Source organism: Manis javanica, chromosome 10, assembly GCF_040802235.1.
Source record: "Manis javanica isolate MJ-LG chromosome 10, MJ_LKY, whole genome shotgun sequence".
In the NCBI taxonomy this organism is placed as follows: Eukaryota; Metazoa; Chordata; class Mammalia; order Pholidota; family Manidae; genus Manis; species Manis javanica.
The window spans coordinates 95467373-95487300 of NC_133165.1; the positions used below are offsets into that span (position 1 = coordinate 95467373).

Below are 19928 nucleotides of genomic sequence, written 5' to 3' on the forward strand. Positions count from 1 at the left end.
TGGGAAGGGAGGGAGAAGGGAAATAAGGGGCATTATGATTAGCACACGTAACATGGGGGTGGCACAGGGAAGGCAGTATAGAACAAAAGACAAGTAGTGACTCTATAGCATCTTACTACACTGATGGACAGTGACTGTAAGGGAGTATGTGGTGGGGACTTGATAATGGGGAAAATCTAGTAACAACCATGCTGCTCAAGTGATTTTATATTAATGATACCAAAATAAAAAATAAAAAAACAAAAAATTAAGTAAGTCTGTAACATCTTTTTATGTTGTCAGAGAGTAACTGCACTTGTGGGGGTGAGGATTTAATAATATGGATAACTGTGGAACCACTGTGTTGTATACTTGAAACCAATATAAGATTGTATATCAAGTACACTTCAATAAAAAGAAATAAGCAAATATTGTCAGATGGTGATAAGTGCTACAAAGAAAAATAAAGAGTCTGAAGGACTGAAGGAATGACAGCAGTGAGGAGAAGACATTTTTGCACAGACCTAAGTGAAATAAGAGACCAAGGCTTAGGGCTAGCTAGGAGAAATGCATGTCAGGTAGAGGAAACAGAACATAAACAGCTGTGGAGCAGGAAGTATGTGTTCCATATATTTGAGACAAATAGTGCAAGAACGCTGTGTGAATGAAACATAGTGGAAGAGAGGGATTATAGTAGAAGATAGGATTTGAGCAACAGCAGGAGCCAGATCATGTAGGGCTTCATAGGCCATATGAAGTCTATGCATTTCTTCCTGTGTGAAATGGAGATCCACTGGAGGGGGTTTATGAAGCAGAGAAGTTGCAGGATCTTTATCAAAAAGGATCATTCTACACTTAGTATGAAGACTAGTATGTCAGTGTTCAAGAACAGAATTAAGGGAGCCCAGAAAGGATGTTATCACTCAAATATCTGGGTATATATGTGGGCAAAGATACTAGTTGGGAACAGGATAGTAGCCATGCTAGGGGTGAAAAACGATTGGATTTGGGATATTCTATGAAAGGAAAGGTGACAAGATGTGTTGATGGAATGGGTATGGAATATGAGGTGATCTGAGTCAAGGATGACTATGAAATTTTGACCTGAGCAACTCGAAGGACAGAATTGCCATATATTTAGATCAAGTAGTCTGGGGAAGAACAAGTTCATGAAAAAAGAAAGAGAACCCAGCACTGAGGGTTTTTGATCTTAATAAGCAAATATCTGAGTAAACTCATTAAGCCAATATAATTCCTTGATTCAATTTTAAAATGGCAACTTTGGTTTGTTTTTAACTGTTTTCCATGTCCCTGAAATTATTTTCAAGATTCTTTTCTACACAGAATTTACAACAAAGTTCTGAACCACCAACCTGTTTTTGTCTAGAGCAGACTATACTCATGATAGCTGTTGCCACTTGAGTTTTACTTTATTGACCAGTATTACTATCATGTCCTACTTTTCTGGGTGCAGTTTTTAACTGTTGACGTTTTCTCCATTTTCCCTAACAATGTTTGCAATTTTCAATGATACCTATAAGGTGTGACTTTTAATCATTTCATCTATAACAAATTTACCACATAAAGTTTAAACTGTTTTAAGTTTTATTTTGGATTATTTCTATCAGAAATATTCATTGTGAATTGAATAAAAGTCTAATGGCTACAAACTTATTTCTTAGAGAAGAGTACTAGATGCATGTAGGGTGCAACTATTCTTTGATACTCCACTAAAACTTGACAAGTGGTTTTACAAAAGTTACAATAAAAAAGTTGTATAAAAGTAAAATCAGAAATTATATTAAAATCTATTGGTCTATCCTGCAATTTGAATGGACCCTTTATTTATAATTTAATAACACCATGCTCGGGTATTTGAAAAACATTGGTTCGCTGAATTATGTATACCTTTTAAATGTTGACACGTTTCATCATATAATAATATCATTACATGTCACATAACCTCTGGAAAAATTCTATTTGTGAGAGAATGATAGTGGAAAGGCAAATAATATTTCAGTATTATAATGAGAACAATTTTGACCTTGCTGACTCTCTGAAAGAGTCCCTAGAAGGTACTTTGAAAACCTCTGGATTATGGTACCTCTTACTAAGGAATAGGGCATAAGTGTTAAAAAAAACGAGTATCTGTCTATTGACATAGATCTCTTCTCATTGGTCCCTTAAGACGAGTCTCAGAGTTTGCACCCTCCAAAAACATTTCCTGACCAGGTCCTCATACCCCACCCACAACTCTCCATCAGCTGTTTCTTCTGTGCTCCCACTGCACCCTATACAATTATCTATCACAGCATTTGCCATATTATATTGTAAGTATCGGATTATTCAACTACCTCTAACTAGATTAAAGCTTCCTTAAAGTTGGGTGTGCCTTTTATCTCTGTACCTTGAGAACCACCATAAGTTTGGTCAATCAGTGAATGAACTATAAACTAGACATACCTCTCCCATCTGCTGTTCAATAATTTGGTGTGCAATTTCTTCTATAGTTGCCATGTTAATTGCCAAAATGTCCTGCCAAAAATAAAAAGATTTTTTTTCACAATTATGTCCACAAAAACATATTTATTGAAGAATTTACAAATGAAATTATATGATCGTTAGTATTTGCTTCAAAATAATCCAGTTGGGGAAGGTGGGGGTGAGAGGAAATAAAGAAGACTGGTCATGAACTGACAATTACTGAAGATTTATAGAAGGGTTCATAAAACTATTCTCACTGCTTTTAGATATTTTGAAAATGTCTAACAAAACTAATCAATGCCAGTTTCACTTTTCAAAGATACTGAAGCCTAAAAAAGAACTCGGATACAGATAAGGAGCAATTTATTAAAATAAGGGCAGCCCCTCTGTAAACAAACATCACTGTAGCCATTTAATGCTCCTTCATCATTATATTGCAAAAACTCACAAAATAATTACATTCATTTAAAAGGTCAAATGATTTCTCTAGAATTCTGTGACTGTCCTTCATTAGGGGCAATTTCTTATATCTTAAGGGTAATTTGAATGTAAAACTGTCTCCAAATTGACTTGAGAGCCTGTAAGAGACTAAAGGACTGACTTTGACTTTTGCTTTTTCTCTGTATCAGGTACTTTAAAATACAAAAATTATTCCTGATTTTATCATATGTGTCATAAGTTCAGTAGTATTCTGTAATTATAATTAATATTATCAAATTATCTGAACTTTTTCTTTTTATTACTTTTAGAAGTTGAAATAAGCAATATTCAATATTTAGCTTGATTATTCAACTCTCTCTCACTAGACTGAAAAGCGGTGGCCCCAACCTCCTGGGAACCAGCCAGGACACTGCTGTCTCCCAGGCCTGTGGGTTCAGGACCATCGTGGCACTGGCTGCCCTGCCAAACTGACCAATCTTTGGGGTCATTCTTCCCATTTCTTGAAGGATAAGACATGTTCAAAACCGCATAGCTCTGTTGTCCCACCAGTAGAATCCTGTAAGCCCCAGAGCTTTCCTTCATTTCATCCCCTCTGTATCCCCTTTACTCCAACCTGGCAGAATTTCGACTGGTATAAAATTCTCAAAACTCTTGCTGCCTAACATCTAAGCCATCCTCTAAGATCTCTCCTGGATTACCCCATCTCTGTTCTGGCTTCAGTCAGTATAGGTGGCTGGATCCACAAATAACAGGTCTGTAATTTCTTTAGCAAACTGTTGTGCAGTTGCACCTTGCATAGTCTCTCTAGAAAACACTTTCGCTTTTTTTGAAATATGGATAGGCTGAGTATTTTCCAAATTTTCAAGTTCTGGTTCCATTTTTCTTAATTCCTTCTTAAATTTATTTCTCTCCTCTCACATTTTACTACAAGCAGCAAGGAGAAACCAGGCTTCATGTTCAGTACTTAGCTTAGAAATCTCAGACAAATATCCAAGTTCATCACTTACAAGTTCTATTTTCCACAAAGGACCAGAACACAACACAAATTCTTTGCTACTTTATCACAAAGTTTGCCTTTCTTCAAGTTACCAATACATAACATGTTCCTCATTTCCATCTGAAACCTCATCAGAAGTACCTTTAAGGTCTGTATTTCAATAAACATTCTGTTCATGATGACATGTTTATCTTTGACAACAGCTTTTTCTTTTCTTCCTCTTTTCCTTCTGAACCCTCACCAGAATTGCCTTTGACATGCATATTTCTACCAACAATCTTTTCAAGGCAATCTAGATTCCTTTTTCTAGCATGCACCTCAAATATCTTACAGCCTCTATCCAGTTCCAAATTTTTAGATATTTGTGTTACAGCAGTGCTGCATCTCCCAGTACCAAAATCTGTATTGGTTTGCTAAGGCAGACATAATGTAGCTCAGGCCGGGTGGTTTAAGCAACAAAACTTAATTTTCTCACAATTCTGGAGGCTAGAAATCTGAGACAAGCTGTTGGCATGGTTGGCTCCTGCTGAGACCTCTCCCCTTGGCTTGCAGGTGACTGTCTTTTGTCTCTTCAGTCTTTCTCCTGTTTATGCTTGTATTGTAATCGCATCTTCTTATAGGAACAACAGTCATATTAGATTAAGGCCCACCCTAATGACCTCATTTTAACACCATTATCTTTTTAAAGGCCTCATCCCCAAATAGAGTCACAATTTGAAATGCTGGGGCTCAGGACTTAAATATATGATTTTGCGGAGAGATAATTCAGCTCATAACAATTAGGCATAAATCTAGTAAGAAATGTGCAAGATCTATGTAAAGAAAGCTTTAAAATACTACCAAGAGACAGGGAAAACTACCTGGAAGAACACATAAGAAAATGGTTACAGTGACTAACTTCAGGGAAAAGAACTGGAAGTTTTGGAACAGAGATATAGGGGACAGAGACTTATTTCTCACTGAGTTAAGTTGCTTGTTCCTTTAAAATTTTAACTACAAGTATTAAAACAAAAATTAATTAAAAGGTTTAAAAAAAAAGCTTACAGAAAAGGAGTATTTCTCAGAAATCCTAAAATCAACACCAATGTTACCAACACACTCTACTCCATGAAGCTACTTCATAATGAAAACTTAGGTGGATTAACTACTTCTATACCTTATCATTGATTACTTAAAAGTACACGAGTATTAGACCTGAATTCAAATCTCCATGCTATCACAGCAGCATTCCATTTCCCAGTCCCAAACCACAGTAATCTGGGGAACAGGTCTGACCAGAAAGGCAGATTAAGAACATTTCCTCTTTGGACCAGTCTTCAGGCTAACAATTAGACTAAATCAACTATTATTTAGCCAGAGACCAAAGATGATGAGGGCATCCTGTGGGAGGCACGTGTATGTATAGGTCATGACTGTCTCCTTTGTCACTAGCAAGGCTACAGGTAACACAAGCTGAAAGAGCTGAATGTTAACATTCTTGGAATAGCATTCTTGAGTATTGAATTCAGGGATATCCAGGGGTTTTTTTTTTGTTTATGAAGAAAAGAGCAGGAAACTGCAACAGATTGTCAACCTTTTTTGGAGTTACAGACTCCTTAGAGAATCTGACTAAAGCTACACACCCTCCTCAGAAAAATATATACATACATATGTTAACATATATTGTTTTGTGATCCAACACATCAATTTTCTCTTCCTCTCTATATAAACCCTCTGCACTACAGCAGTAGTCCAGAGTTTATGTCCTTTGTTTTATAGATTCATATAATCCAAACTGGTTAGAAAATACTCGGGGCAAGTTTTTAGAATATTTGCTTCAGTGATCATATACCTCAATTTGTGTTGAGCAGAACACAAGTGAGGAATCTGGAAAAAAGGTTTGACTAGAAGGACAGATTAAGAACAGCCTTCCCCCTTTGGACCCCTGTTCAACCAAACATATCTTCCCCTGTGACCTCAAACTAATTATCATATCCTACTTGTAAAGCCTATTAAATGTCTGTCAAGCCAGTTCATTAATTTATTTTAAGACTCAAGTCTAGGAAGTCAAAGACAATGATATAAAGTAAAATCTATAATCCAATTTTCATCATTACCTATTTCTCTCATTAAACTATCCAGGAATATAATACGTTTATATATAAACACATCCATGAAATAACTCAAATACATTATAGAATCTTGTTCATTTAAAAAATTTTCACCATTTACCAAAAAAAGGCAGACTATCTAAATTAACTACAACTCCTATTCAAATTTATTAATTTTTTACTAAAATTCAGAATTTCCAGAGGACAGTTATTATTAACTTTGATAAACAAAATTACTAGCAGAGGGGAAATGGTGAGAATAAAATAGCATTGGGCATGAAAGCAGGTAATTTATGAGTGTGCGTTAGTCACTCTGGTTATGATAAAAGCTCAAAGACTGCTAGTTTAAGCAAAAAAAGAGAAAAAGAGGAGGAGAGAGGGACAGAATACACGTTGCTAGGACTATAGTACAGCTGACCTTGAAAAAACCCTGAGCTAGGGTCACTGATGCTGTCAGGACTCTGTTCTTATTCTATGCAGCCTCTTATTTTCAACTTTGTAGTAAAATACCAAGAAAGGAAAGTAGTCTTTTCTAATTCATTTTAAAACCCTGGTAATGGATTCCGAGCAGCCCAGCTTATGTGACGTGCTTATTCTTGCATTAAGTACTGACAAGAGAAAGGAAGGTCAGTGTGACTGTATGACTGGCAGCTTCCGTCTACGGAATGCCTATTTACCAAAGATGCGACCAGCACAAACACAGCTACTAATACAGTCATTATTAGCCAGTTCAATTTGCTTCTACTGCTGAGACGCAGAAATCTTCAACTCTCCAATTTTCTGTTGTCAGTTGGAGAAATCCCAAAAGAAGGGAAAAAACCCACTTATTCTTATAAAATAATATATAAGGAGATGTACTTTCGGCTACTTCTGGATCAAGATTCTTCTCCAAATTCTTGCCTTGCGATTTCTTTAGTAAATGGCTAGTTTCACAACTATGTTGTTTCAAATAACCTCCAAAGTTTCTAGGGAATTTACAATATAAAATTAATTTTGGTTGAATTTTTTTCAAACACACCAAACATTTTTTTCTTAAGTTGGTAAAAAGGTAAACTGGTAAATAAGGAGCGAAAGCAAGGCAGCTTTGCAATCCTTAAGGTAAAAGCCTTAAGGTCTGGAGTCTTAAGGATTGAAGACTGTTGTACTTTCTCATCAAACCAAAAGATAACAGGGAATCCCAGTTACCCTGATGTACTGATATACAGAATCTTCTTGATGGGGAGAGGCTACTGACAGAGTTTGAAAAGAATCAAATTAGTTTGGGCTACTAGTTCAGATTTTATTCCCAGCTTTAGAAGAAAGCTAAAAAATGAGGAGTCTCATGAAGAGTAATTCAGTGATAGGGAAAAGAGATACATATTAAATTTAAAAGAAATTATTCTTAAGACAATAGGCAAATGAGCATGAAACTACGTATCTTGTATTTATATGTATACTAGCTATGGCATAATAATAAACAGATCTCCAGGACACAACTAATATTGCAAGTCTCTAAACAAGGCTGCTTATTTCCCCCACACCTCTGAGATTCATGTAAATCAATTACACCAGTTTCCAGTGGCTTTATTATTATGATTCATTAACTTCTGTTTCAAGATTCATTGAAGATTTTGACAATGTTGTCCCTTTCCTGCCATCAACATGGGTGACTGTGTCCATGAGGACAATCCAAACTATAATCAATCTGGTCAGTCTCCAAGTTTCTTGATTTCTAAGTCTAGTAACATTCTCTTAATTGCTACTTTAATATTTTGCTGCCAGTATAAAAACAAAGCAAAACAGAAGGAACAAAATAGAGGTAGACTCACAGACACCAAGAAAGAACTAGTGGTTACCAAAAGGGAGGGGTAGGGAAGAGAGAAGGGGGTTAAAGGGCACAATATTCACAATCACAATATAGGGTGGTCACGGGATCGGTAGTACAACATGGAGAATACAGTTAATGACTCTATTAACATCTTACTACATTGATGGACAGTGACCGCACTGGAGGGGCTAAGGACTGGATAATATGGGTGAACGCTGAACACTGTGTTGTGTATTTGAAACCATTCTAAGATTAGATATCAATGACTTTAATAAAAAATAAAAAAAATTTGCTGCCAGAGTGCTCTAAAACATATTTTTAATATTATTCCACTTCTTAATATTCTCCAAAGATTTAAGGTGCCATTTGTTAAACCTTACATGCTGGCCATACACACTAGCTGTAAATCCTTGAATTTACCTTGCTGTTTCATGTTACCACATCTTTGCTAATGCTTTCTCTGTCTACCATGTATGCCAGGGGAATCACTAGATCAAAATATGCTTGTTTCCTGAGACTAAATTTAACTCCCAAAACTGAGGTAAACCAGACATTCTTTATATATTACTGACAGAAATCTAAATTATTATAACCTTCTTAGAAAAGTAATCTGCCAGTGTGTATTAAGAGCCTTACATATGTTCATATTCATTGACCCAATAATTTACTATTCTTCCACTCAACAGATAACTTATTGAGTGCTTCCTACCGACCAGGTGTTTATCTAGGTGTTAGGGATAAAGCACAGAGTATTAAAACAAACTTTCCCTTGTGAAGTTTGTATTTTGGTGGGGTGAAACAGACAATAAACAAGTAAAATACATATCAACAAATGTTGGAGAAAAATAGAGCAGGGACAGGGGTGAATTTGCAATTTTTAATAAAGAGGACAGAGATGGCCTTACTGAGAAGGTGATGCTTTAGCAAAGCCATAGGACAAGGATTTATGCAAAAATTCTCATTAAAATCATGTAGAAGGAAAATATGAATGATGATGAGAAAATGCTGACAAACTAATTGAAAGGTTAAGAATTTTTTAGTTAACATTGATTTCAATTATGCAAAACATGCAAGGGCTGAAATAAACATTCTCAAATGTTAACAGTGACTTTTCTAGGTGGAGATTTACTGCTTTTCTTCTTTATGCTTTTTGAATGGTTATCTACTACTGTAATCAGAAAAGTAAGCACTCCCTTCTCTATAGCCCTCTGTACCTTGTGCCCATTTACCTTCTAAAGCACCCTGCCCTCATCTTGTTTAGATGACCATCTGTGAAAATAGACTTCTAAGGAAAAGAACTATAGTTTTTCAACCAACCTCTGAAAGTTTATACAGGTAGTCGAGTGCCCTCAATCTCAAGTAAATATATTAGAGTTCCAATGCCATATTTACTGTTAACTAAACACATGACTACATGTCACTCAACCTGAGGCTCAGTTTCCTCATATATGAAATGGATTCAATACAGTGTTACTTTAAAAAGCTGTTGTAAAAATACAGTGTTAGTGAAAATATATGTACCAAGGGCTAACAGAGTCTTACAGGTAATTAGTATTCCCTGCAAGTTAGAGGAATGAACACAATGCTCAACACCACAGAAGAACCACAATGGGACAAGCTTAGGGAAGAGACGTCTGAGTTAGCCATTGAAGGATTAAGTGTTTTTACCAGCCTAAGGGACAAAGCAAAAAGCAGAAGATGCTGCCTTCACTACTCTAATGCTAATAACAGAGAGGAGACTCGGTCCTACATTTGTTTTTATTTTTCTCACATTTACCTCCATCTCATTTCTACATACCGTCCCCACGGAAGTGGATTTGATGTGGAAGATGGCATAGTGGTGCCATCCTTCTTTCATTCAGGTTCAAAATTTTAAGTCTGCTCCTTTGACTACATCAGATACAGTTCATTTTCTTTTCCCAGCATCAGCTTTCCCCTTACTCTTCCCAACCACTCCCATTCGCAGGCTGCTGTCATCCAAAGCAGTATTTTGCAAACTTCATGTTGAGAGCCATCTATGGGTGAATAAATTAATTTAGTTGCCAGATTTAAAACAAAACCAAACAAAACAGGAAAACAGGAATAGTCTATCAGGTAAAGTGAGGGTAAGAATAGTCTCAGGATGATTTTATTTCAATTTTGTATACACAAAATGTGCTGAATCATGATGAAACATGTATTTGTGTGGCATAAAGAAACTTGAAAATACGATATAAAACAATGATTTTTCCCCCCAGTTGGGTGGAGCAAACATCATAAGAATCTGATGCAAGTTAAAGTTTCCCTCAGCAGCAAACAGAAGTGCACATTCATTCACACTACAAATGATAGTAAATGCTGAATTTCACATTCATAAAACCTCCTCTGGCCAGTCTACGGCCTACCAGTTAAATTACCTTCTGGTAAATTTCAGCTACTTCCAGAATTGAGTTTCCTGAAAGTATACTTAACAGATGAAACTGCGTACATGAAAAGCCCCTAGAAGGTAAGAACCATCTTTGTGTATACTTAAAGTTCCAAGAAGTGAAAAACCATCTTTGGGTCAGCACCTCTGACAAGCAGCTCTATCTCAGGATGCTTACGGAACTGAAACGCTCTTTCAGTTTCAGAACCATAGCATCTCTTTAAAGGCTAAAGAATAAAGTTTCAGCTATTCTCCTGGTGTATTTTTCAGTATTTATTAAGTCCCTGTAACATACCTGGCACTATGAACAAAGGAGAGTTCCTTTATAGCCGGACTTCCTTATGGTCTCATTTTATCTCCTACCATTCCCAAAAGGGGACTCTCTTCAGGTCAAACTAGGATGTTCTTTATTTCCCAATATATCATTCCAAGCTCCTCCTCCCTCATTTAACTTCCAGCAGACCTTTCTCAGTTTAAGTTTTTTTTTAATCCACTCTTTCTAATGAGTCCATCATTTATTATGAACACTGAAGCTGTTAAGCTGTTAAATTAACAGATGTTATCTTCTAATATTGTATGCAAATTTTTACTTAAAGGTATATTTGTCTGGAGAGAAGATTCAAAGCTTTCATAAAGATTTTAAGAGGTTGCAGAGGGTCCTATGACTCAAAAAAGGTAGAGAGCTATATTTATACTACTAACTCTATTAGATGCTGTTTGTTTTTTCTAATCCCCAAGGATAGAAATTAAACTTTGTGTAGCAGAAACACAAACAGTAGGTATTTTGGGAGTGTTTGTTTTGTGCCTCCTTCAAAACCTTTCCCAAAAGACATGAAAATATCCCTACAAAGAATGATGTAGTTACATTTCATACAATTCACTTTATAATAAAAGTAAACAATCATCTCTTAAGTCTACCAATTGGACAATAACCAAAATTTTAAAATAATCATCGTGTACCAACCAACCAACCAACCAAAATCTCAAACATCGAAGGCCTATTTACATGAGAGAAACAAAAACTCAACAGCCTTAATTTCAAGTCTTTCACTTTTCTTTTCCAGTATTATTTTTTAAACAGGCTGCCCTACTTAATGAAGGCTATTACAGCTTGTTGACAATTTGTAACTCAGTAAAACGCGATCTGCAGGAGTCTGGAAGCAGTTTCTCAACAAAAAGGCTACTGGAAACCTGGACATGCCCAAACCACCTTTTCCCCCCCTCCCAAAGGTAACAGGTCCAAACGCAGCGGCCACTCTCACTATATGTCATAAAAATTGAGGGCGTTACTCCGTCCGTCCTGTGCAAGCGTGAGAATTAGAAAAAGGCCCCGGGTGAAGGATTCAAGCCTCGGCTCCTGGCTCTCCCCCGTCCCGCGGGCAACCGAGCCCCCCAAGCGCCCCCCGCCTGGCTGCGCCGCGCGGCTCCGGGTGGCGGGGGAAGCGGAGGCGTCCCTGAGACGGAAGCTTTTCCTGCAGGTGAAAGGTCAGAGGCGCCGCGGGAAAGGCTGCAGAGCAAACCGAGCCGCTCGCCTACTTTCGTCCCGCGCCCCTCGCCAGGCTCTGGGCCCTGCACCCCGGCCTCGGCCTCTCTCGGGGCCCCGCCGCTTCCGTCACCGTCCGCGCTCCCAGCCCAGCCCCAGCAGCCCTCCGCGGCACTGCCCGACGGGCCCGTCGATGGGCCGAAGCCCGCAGGCGTCGGGCGGATCGGTGGCATGTCCGTTGGTGGCTGGGATAGAGGAACACCCCCGCCCCCTCCCCGGGGTGCAACGGCGGTGCTACTTTCCCCACCTGGCACTTCTTACCGGCGCTTCTCGGCCAAGCTACGTCCTGCAGCGGGCATAGACCGGACGGTCCCGCTGCAACGGCTGCTTGGGGGTTCCGAGAAGAAACAGGTTGGAGAAAGTTGCAGGGTAAAGAGAAGTGGGGGAGAGAAGTTTCTAGATTTGTGTATTTGGGGGGGTCAGAGTTCGTGACCCCACCCTCGGCTCCACGGTGCGCGCTTCCGTCCGCGCCTGCGCATTAGTGAAGTTGGGTGTAGGTCGTGACGTACCCTGGCTGGAGGGAAAAGACTCTAAAAGTTGACTGCCCCCTATCTACCTGGAGGGAAACTGCTCCGTTAGAGCTGCGTAACGCTACCGGCGCACTTGGCATCCAGTTTGCCAAAGGCGGTCGTTAAAGGAAATTGTGAAACGATGTTCCAGATTTAAGTAATAATAAATAAGCTAATCAACTATAGGCAGTCCGGTTTCTAACTTGCGGAAAAACTGGGCCTATGTCTTAGACTCTAAGGTTTATGAGAGGACTAAAAAATCTGGTTAGATCCCAGCAAAATTCCCTTTTAAATAAAAAGACAAGCGGGGGCAAAATCCTGTATACTGACAGATTTCTTACAAACTCTTGTAAATAAACAGGTATAATGGCTAAATGGAACAAGACTGTAATTCCATAGAATGTAAGCTTCCAGAAGGCTGTTTTTATGTTTTGTTAATTAAGCTGTGTATGCCGCCCAAGCATATAGGACAACGCCTAGTGGTCAATAAAGATTTGTGAAATAAAGAGGCATTGACTAACATCACATTCTGACAGTGGCCACCTGCTATGGCAAGAAGAACTGCCCTGTGTACAAAGCACTGTGTGGTTTGGACTTTAAGAGAAGGGGTTCTCGAAATTTCTTCAGTATTGATCAGCACTAGAAAAGCAGATTCAGGTCAGAAAGACATAGGTGCGCATGGAAGGAGAACATCTCTCTCATTTTCCTCTGGAATTAGACAGCTGGACTCAGAAAAAGGGCATGCAGTGGAAATATGCCTCATTCTATGACAGTCCCCCTCTTCCTTTTAGCATCATGTTTTGTGTCTGGTGGTTTTAAGGCAGCCCCACCTCCCCCAAATCCTTCATGTGGTCCAAAGATGAAAGCTAAGAAAGTATAGCATAGGTCTAATGGAAAAAATCTGAGACCGTTCTCTACTCTCAGTGCGTAATATGCATGCTTGTGATTACCCCTTGCCCAATTAATTCACTTAAGTTGACTTACTAAAATTTGGAAGTGACGCTATTTTAGGACCATCATCTACGGGTGAAGAAGAGCTTCCCCCAAATATGCTTCAGGAAAACAGGTCAGTGTAGTTCTTTAAATGTGTGATGCTTAAAAAAAAATTATGGTTTAAGACATTATCACACCAAAAAGTAGATATAGTATATTTATTTTGCATAAATATAATACATATTAACATTATTTACAATGCTAATTTTTAATAAAGGATCTATATCTCTATATGGACAATAAGATACAACTAGTATCACTTTAAGTAAAAAGTGTTTCTATAAATTCGTAAGTCATTTAAGAAAACAACAGCTCTTCAAGATGGGTTAACACACTATGACCAACTCATATAAAAAGAAAAATGCCCCCCCAATCCCTCCCCCACCTTCCCAAAAAAGAATTTGATATTGAGGCTTTTTGAAAATTTCCTACTACCTTTATCGAACAAAAAAATTCTACTGTAAATTTTTTATCTCTTCTCTTAAATGGGAATAAGTCACAGATAAAGATTTTCCTTTAGAAGATAACATTAAAAATGGCATAGACTCCTGAGTGGTATTTGTGTATTGGAGGCACTTAAAAAAGAAAGGAATCCATCTGAAATAGTTTAATTCACAAATACTGAGTGTGTCCACTTCATGCAAAGGCACTCTGCCAAATGCTAAGAGGGAGTCTTAAATGAACAAGGTAAGTTGCTGTTCTCAAGAACAGAATGTGGTAAGCACTGTAAGAAAGTTTTGTTTATAAAGCTAAGGGCTATGGGTGCTATGGGGGCTGCAAGGGAAAGGGAGAGTAGATGTAGTCTGGAGGAGAGGGAGAGCAGAATTTGGGAGAAAGGCTTGGATCGACCGTCACAAAGAAGTCTTGGATAGATAGGCAGAAACGGAGATGAAGGAGAGGGTGAGAAAAAAGAAATAACTGTGTGAATGGAGAAAGGTTGGACTGGGGTTAGCTGAAGTGTGTGAAACCTGAGGAAAAGTGTTCCATGCCACGCCACTTGGAAGCTAATGAAGGTTGTAAAAGGGCAGGGATGAAACTAGATTAGAGCTTAGCTTCTGAAGCACTTAAAATGGGACCACCCAAAGAAGGCATTGGAATGACAAGATTCCAATCACTGGGAAGAGGTAACAAGGACTTAAGCCAGGGATGATGGGGAAAGAAAAGGGCCTCGGAGACGGAAGGGAAATGAGCAATTGTAGAGGGTCTTCTTGAGACCTGGAGGCAGATTCCGGAACCTAGAATGATGTTTTTCCACTACAGAAGAAAATAGATTCAAATGAAAAAACAGTGAGTTCTTTTAATTAAGTAAAGTTTAAAATGCTAAACAAAGGCTTGTGTATAGCTATCCAACAGATAATTGCAAATACAGTCTCCCAGGACAGTGGAAAGAGGAGGTCTGAGTTATAGTGAGGGAATTTGGGGGACTGTGTTAAGAGTTGTAGATGACAAGAATCCTGATGACCCCACCTATTCATTTCAACACATACTTTTCTCTTAAAAAGATATGGGGCATTTTTTGAGAAACTGATGTATTAGAGTATCTGCCTTCAAGGAGTTTATAGTATAGTAAGATAAACAGGACTTACTCTCTGGAAATCCCAGTGACAGCATTTGACTACAATGGGTCTCAAACTTCAAAAACTGAGTACAATGGAAGCACCCTCCCAGATGTATCAACATATGCTGTGATAACATTTACAAACTAAATTACTAAATAGCAGGCTTTCCCTATTTCTGGACATATTCTACCAACCCAATAAGTACACTTGGCTAACAAAACTATACTTTAAAATTGTCTTCTTCAATTAATTCTTTCATTGCTTTATATTAAACAAAAGTTGCTCTGATGATCTCACTTTAAGAAATGCTACTGCAGAGTCAAAGAAGCAAGCTTTTGGTTGCATAAGACAGAATTAAGAATCTTTGGCAAAGGACAATAGGAAGATACCAGGTACAATGGGAAAAGAGGTTAGAGAGAAGTTCAGAAACACGGAATGATGCCAAAGAAACCTTTCTCATTTTGCTAGGATTCTAGTGGGTCCTTTACATTTAGAGCTACCAAAGGTAGAGGAGGAACACTGGTTGGGGCCACATACTAATAACACCAGCCTTCCCCTAAATTTAACCTGGCATATCTTTCTTGTCTAGGCTATTTCAGCAGCATTTCTAGCTTAGCTTTGCAACTGCTCTTTCTCCTCCTCGTGAATAAAAGGAGATACTTGAAAAGGGTTTGAAGCACATGCTATCAGTTTCATCAATACAGTATTTTAAGATTTAGTACTATTTATACTTTGTCCTCATATATAGAATGCACCCAACACCATTTTTTTCTCTAAAAGTTAGCTATCAAGAGATGTTTTTATAAATGAGTTTTACAACAAAATGTATATAATTAGGCTTCTCAGTTGACACTGAATTCCCAGGTTAAATAAATAAAGGATCAGCTTTAATAAGTTACAAAGATTGATAAGGGGGAAATACTGTTCCACATTTAAAACATCTTTATGGGGATGGGTGGTGGTGGTAATTTGTTAGCTTCCTCAAAAGGCTATATTTTATAGTTGTATAAAGTTTTCAAAGCCCTCCACAGGGCTAAGTCAAAAGCTAGTACAATTGTACATGAGTTTCCACATGTAATTAGGAGAATTACTAAAAGTTTGTGCAGTGTTTTTTTCTATTTAGGTTTATAACTGGTTATTGATTTAGCCAACTACTGGAAGATAGGATAGTCTGGCTGATAGTTTTTAAATTCTGCAGTTTAAGCCAAGTCATGTAGTCAGATGGCTGACAGCACAAAAGGTGGGGAGGAATTCCAAATAATTTTGTCATTTTGCAAAATGAAACTGAAGGAAACACTTCATAAGATATGACCTTGGTCTTCAAAAAGGATACAACAAAACCTGCATGGATTTTAACATGGTAGCCTTATTTGTGCCACCTTGATTAAAATTAGTGAGTTGCAAAGAAGTATCTGTTTACCTGCTATAACAGGAAGACTAGAGAGATAACTTGTGAGGATGGTGCATAAAGTTATATAGCAGGGTTTAAATGATTCAGTAGCAGGAAATAGCCAGAAAAACTCCAGCAGCCAAGCCTAGATTTAGTGAATAATTTGGTGCCGCAACAAGTTACATTAAAAAGACTTCAGAAAGGCACTCAGTAATTCTCTGGGCAATTCTATCACACTGAATTAGGAAATAGTTTACAGAAAAGCAGAAGGGAAAATTCTAGTGCCCTTTAATGAAATATTTTATGAATAACCTTGTCTTTTAAGACAATTTATATTTAGGCTCAGTCAATAAATGTATATCATGAACATAAAGGACTTTAGTAATCATAGTATTAATTTCATTTTTCTTTTACAAATCAACAATTTTATGTACAAAGTGCACCAGAAGTGTGAATGTAAATCTTTCCTAATGAAGTGTGCTGACAGTTGCTAAAGGTAAAGGATTTGTTTTAATTACCAGGGAGAACATAACACAAAGTGGTATTTAAAAACTAGTATTATACAATTTCAGTTAATACTGGCTTAGAACTTGTGCCTTTTTGATATGGTAATTACAGTTGATTTTTAAAAGCACAATATTATCGGAAATATTATGGGAAATATAAACATTTTTTAAGATACAAATACCACCATTGACTTGAGCTCAGAACACAATATCAAAGGACATTATGTAATATAATGTTTGTCATATTTTGCTTTTTAAAAAAATCATAATAGTTTCTGTTGAACTGGTAGCTTTTAAAAAAAGATAGATTTAATGTAAAGGCCTTTACATTATTGTGTTCCTCTGCAATTGAAAACATCCTCTTTCCTACTCATAGGTTCAGTTAAAGAATTCAGATTCTTCCCTTTGCTGTAACTCCTTGATGATGTAATATTATCTCATGCCAAAAGAGCTACATAACAGTAGAAATGCTTTAGATAACTTAATGGAATTTCATTTCACAGTTACTGAGGTAGAAATTGGCTATTTGTTTTTCCATTAAAAGATACAAACATTCATCTAAGTTTATTGATTCAAAGACATTAATTTTTTTTGTTATACATTTTATAATCATAATTTCTACACCAAACACTGACCGGAAATTTGCTCCTTGATGTGTGTTTTTTATTTACAGAAACTAGTGAAAATGTTACAATGAAACACTGTAAAACACGTTGAGAAAACAGTGTGGACTGGGTCCAAACTTTCTGGTTTCTACAGAAAAGGTACTTTAGAATTCAGTGTGAGTCTCAGATATAATTCTGACCATTAAGTAAACACCAACATTTTAATAAATAACATATATGAATAAACAAACATTAAAAAAATTATTTCATACCTAACAAAATTATTTTTTATACTTGATGAATATTTTGGTTGGATTTCTTTTGGCAGTGTTCATTTATATAAAATTTTTTGTACTGCATTTACTCCATTCTGATGAAATTCCACCCTTTTGGAATCACAGAAGAGATGAAACCAATACTGCTACAATATTGTGCCTTCCTGAAATGCTTCTATCCACCTATTAGTAAGAGAAATTTGTTAGATTTGTAAAATGCAATCATCCAATATATGTTAAGATAATATAGGTAATAGCTGTGCCTGTAGATACAATTACCCAACAGCATATTTAAGATCTTTTTTATAGCAAACTAGAAGTCTGGATATACGAACTACCCATTATTTGGTACTTTGGCCCCAAATATCGCCTGAAAAATACATGTTTTATTTCTAGGAGGTGTAAGGAAGGGAGCATTTCATGTAAAAACACTATGGAAGACCTGATGATCCCATTTAATTCATTTTGGAAGTGGGTATATCTGCAAAGGCCTTTATTTCAACCCCCTTTCTGCTTTTAGGAACACTTGCTCTGTCCTTGTCTCCTTCTCCCTTAACTCTACCAACCAGAAATTCTTTAGGCATCCACAGTCCAGACATGTTCAAATATTTTCAATGAAAGGGAATCAAGCATCTAGTTTACTCCCAGTTGTTCAAAATTTTGCATGCAATGTAAGTGTCTCAGGGTTTCATAAAAATCTTTCCAGAATTCTTTCAGTCTTAAAGTTTTACCTGACAATATATACAGATGCAATTAATTCAAAAGACACTTGGAGATAGTCTCTCTGTACCTCCCTAGTAGTGTAACTGTTTCTGAACTTAATATGAACATTTTAAATCACTCAATTAATTAGTAAAAGCCTATAAGACTTAGCTCAAATTTCAAGCCTAAAATCTTCAAAAATTTAAATTTTAAATGCAAATGGCCTAAGTTACACCATAATAAAATAGCTCTTAATATTCTTCAATACCCTAAAGGACTTACTTGGGGTAATAGTTATACACAGCTGGATGTCCTAACATAGACTGAAAAAAAAGTCTATAGAGTATTTGTAACATTGTACCTGGTTAATATTCAGGAGCATATATAATTCTGGTACATAATTCTAACTGCCTTAAGAAGGGACAAGCCTTGCTTACTTAAGCATTCTTTATCTGCATGCACTTTTTAAGCTTATTGAGAAAGTATGAGCACCTCCTCATGAAAACAATAATATATTTTTTTGTGAGTCCAAAATAAAAATCAAATGAAAGAGGGGTGAACTAAGGTTTTGTTCAGAAAGGACCTTGATTTCACAGAGATATGCTTCTCTCTGTTAAGCAACCTCATGACATTTAAATAAATACTCCTGTTGGAATTTTGAAGAGATTGTTTCAGCCTTTACCATCTTAAATGATACCCATTTCTTTCTGTTCAGTCATTGGGAACAGCATGGCACCCTCTTAATGTGTTTGACCTTTTCTCCAAAGAAGTAAGTTTGCAAGCAGCTGCTTGAACTCCTGCTGTTCCACGGCACAAGTGAATCACTGGATCGCCAAGGTCCTGGAATGTTTGAAGGGAAGATTCTTTCCCTTGTTGAAGGAGAGGTCAAATACCTCCTTCCATTCCTTTCAGCAGAGCAGCAATCAGGCTGCTTCCTTAGAAGTCACGTGTAGACAAAATATTTTGGACAGAGCTACCTGTTTTCTTTTCCTCTCTGCCCCCTGAAAATATTCCAGATACTCTTACCTATCTTTTAAACAATTCCAAAGAGTTTGAAAAATATGTTAATCTTTTTTATTTGGATCTTTAAATTCTTAGTTATCCCCATGCATGAATGTAGGTAATTTTAAAGTCAGTCATTTAAAGTAACAACTTGAAATCTCATGTATAAAATAAAAAAGATGTCTAAGTTACTTACTTCTGAGCTGAGTGAGCATCATCTGCTTTGAATACATAAAATAACATGTTTTTGTGCAATAACTGAAATACTCTAGACTCTGAATTCTCATCTTTGACTTGAGTGACAGTGAATCCTAGTAAAGGTTGACTCTCCAAAGCTGCCACGTCCTAATTTAAAGACACAAAGGAAGATGAGTTTTTAAAATGATACAAAATTAAGATTTGTGAGCTCTTAATATACATAGCTCTAATTTAATTTTATATATACATACATAAAACAATGATAATTCTGGCAACCTATTCATTTTTCATTTATTCAACAATATTTTTTGAACTGCCCCTCCCTACATACCCCAAGAATCAGACACTGTGCTAGACCGTTTCCAATAAAAACAGGTATTTTGGTAGCCAAATATCCACTAAATTTCACATTATATTTCCCTACAGCCATAGAAGGTAATTATG

The 19928-nt window shown here is 37.0% G+C and overlaps 2 protein-coding genes across 9 annotated transcripts in view; both read right to left on the reverse strand.

The window, feature by feature from the left end:
• Window positions 1–12665, reverse strand: part of NR2C1 (nuclear receptor subfamily 2 group C member 1) — a 45880-nt gene extending 33215 nt beyond the window's left edge. Inside the window, exons 1-3 of one of the 4 annotated variants that reach the window (XR_005062583.2) lie at window positions 12007–12665; window positions 9597–9813; window positions 2443–2514 (exon numbers count right to left, since the gene is read on the reverse strand). Coding sequence is in view for 3 of the 4 variants with exons in the window: in XM_037023054.2 (XP_036878949.2) it covers window positions 2443–2514; window positions 9597–9656 (132 nt within the window). In the remaining variant the exon portion in view is untranslated. Of the gene's footprint in view, window positions 1–2442; window positions 2515–9596; window positions 9814–11992 lie in introns of all 4 variants that reach the window. The other 3 variants (XM_037023054.2, XM_037023056.2, XM_037023055.2) reach the window with 3 other exon arrangements.
• A 726-nt stretch (window positions 12666–13391) lies between these two features.
• Window positions 13392–19928, reverse strand: part of FGD6 (FYVE, RhoGEF and PH domain containing 6) — a 106387-nt gene continuing 99850 nt past the window's right edge. For all 5 annotated transcript variants that reach the window (XM_073213639.1, XM_073213642.1, XM_073213638.1 and 2 more), the window contains 2 exons: window positions 19483–19631; window positions 13392–17765 (listed from right to left, as the gene is read on the reverse strand). In XM_073213639.1, coding sequence (XP_073069740.1) covers window positions 17729–17765; window positions 19483–19631 — 186 coding nt within the window. In that variant the 3' untranslated portion in view covers window positions 13392–17728. The remainder of the gene's footprint in view (window positions 17766–19482; window positions 19632–19928) is intronic.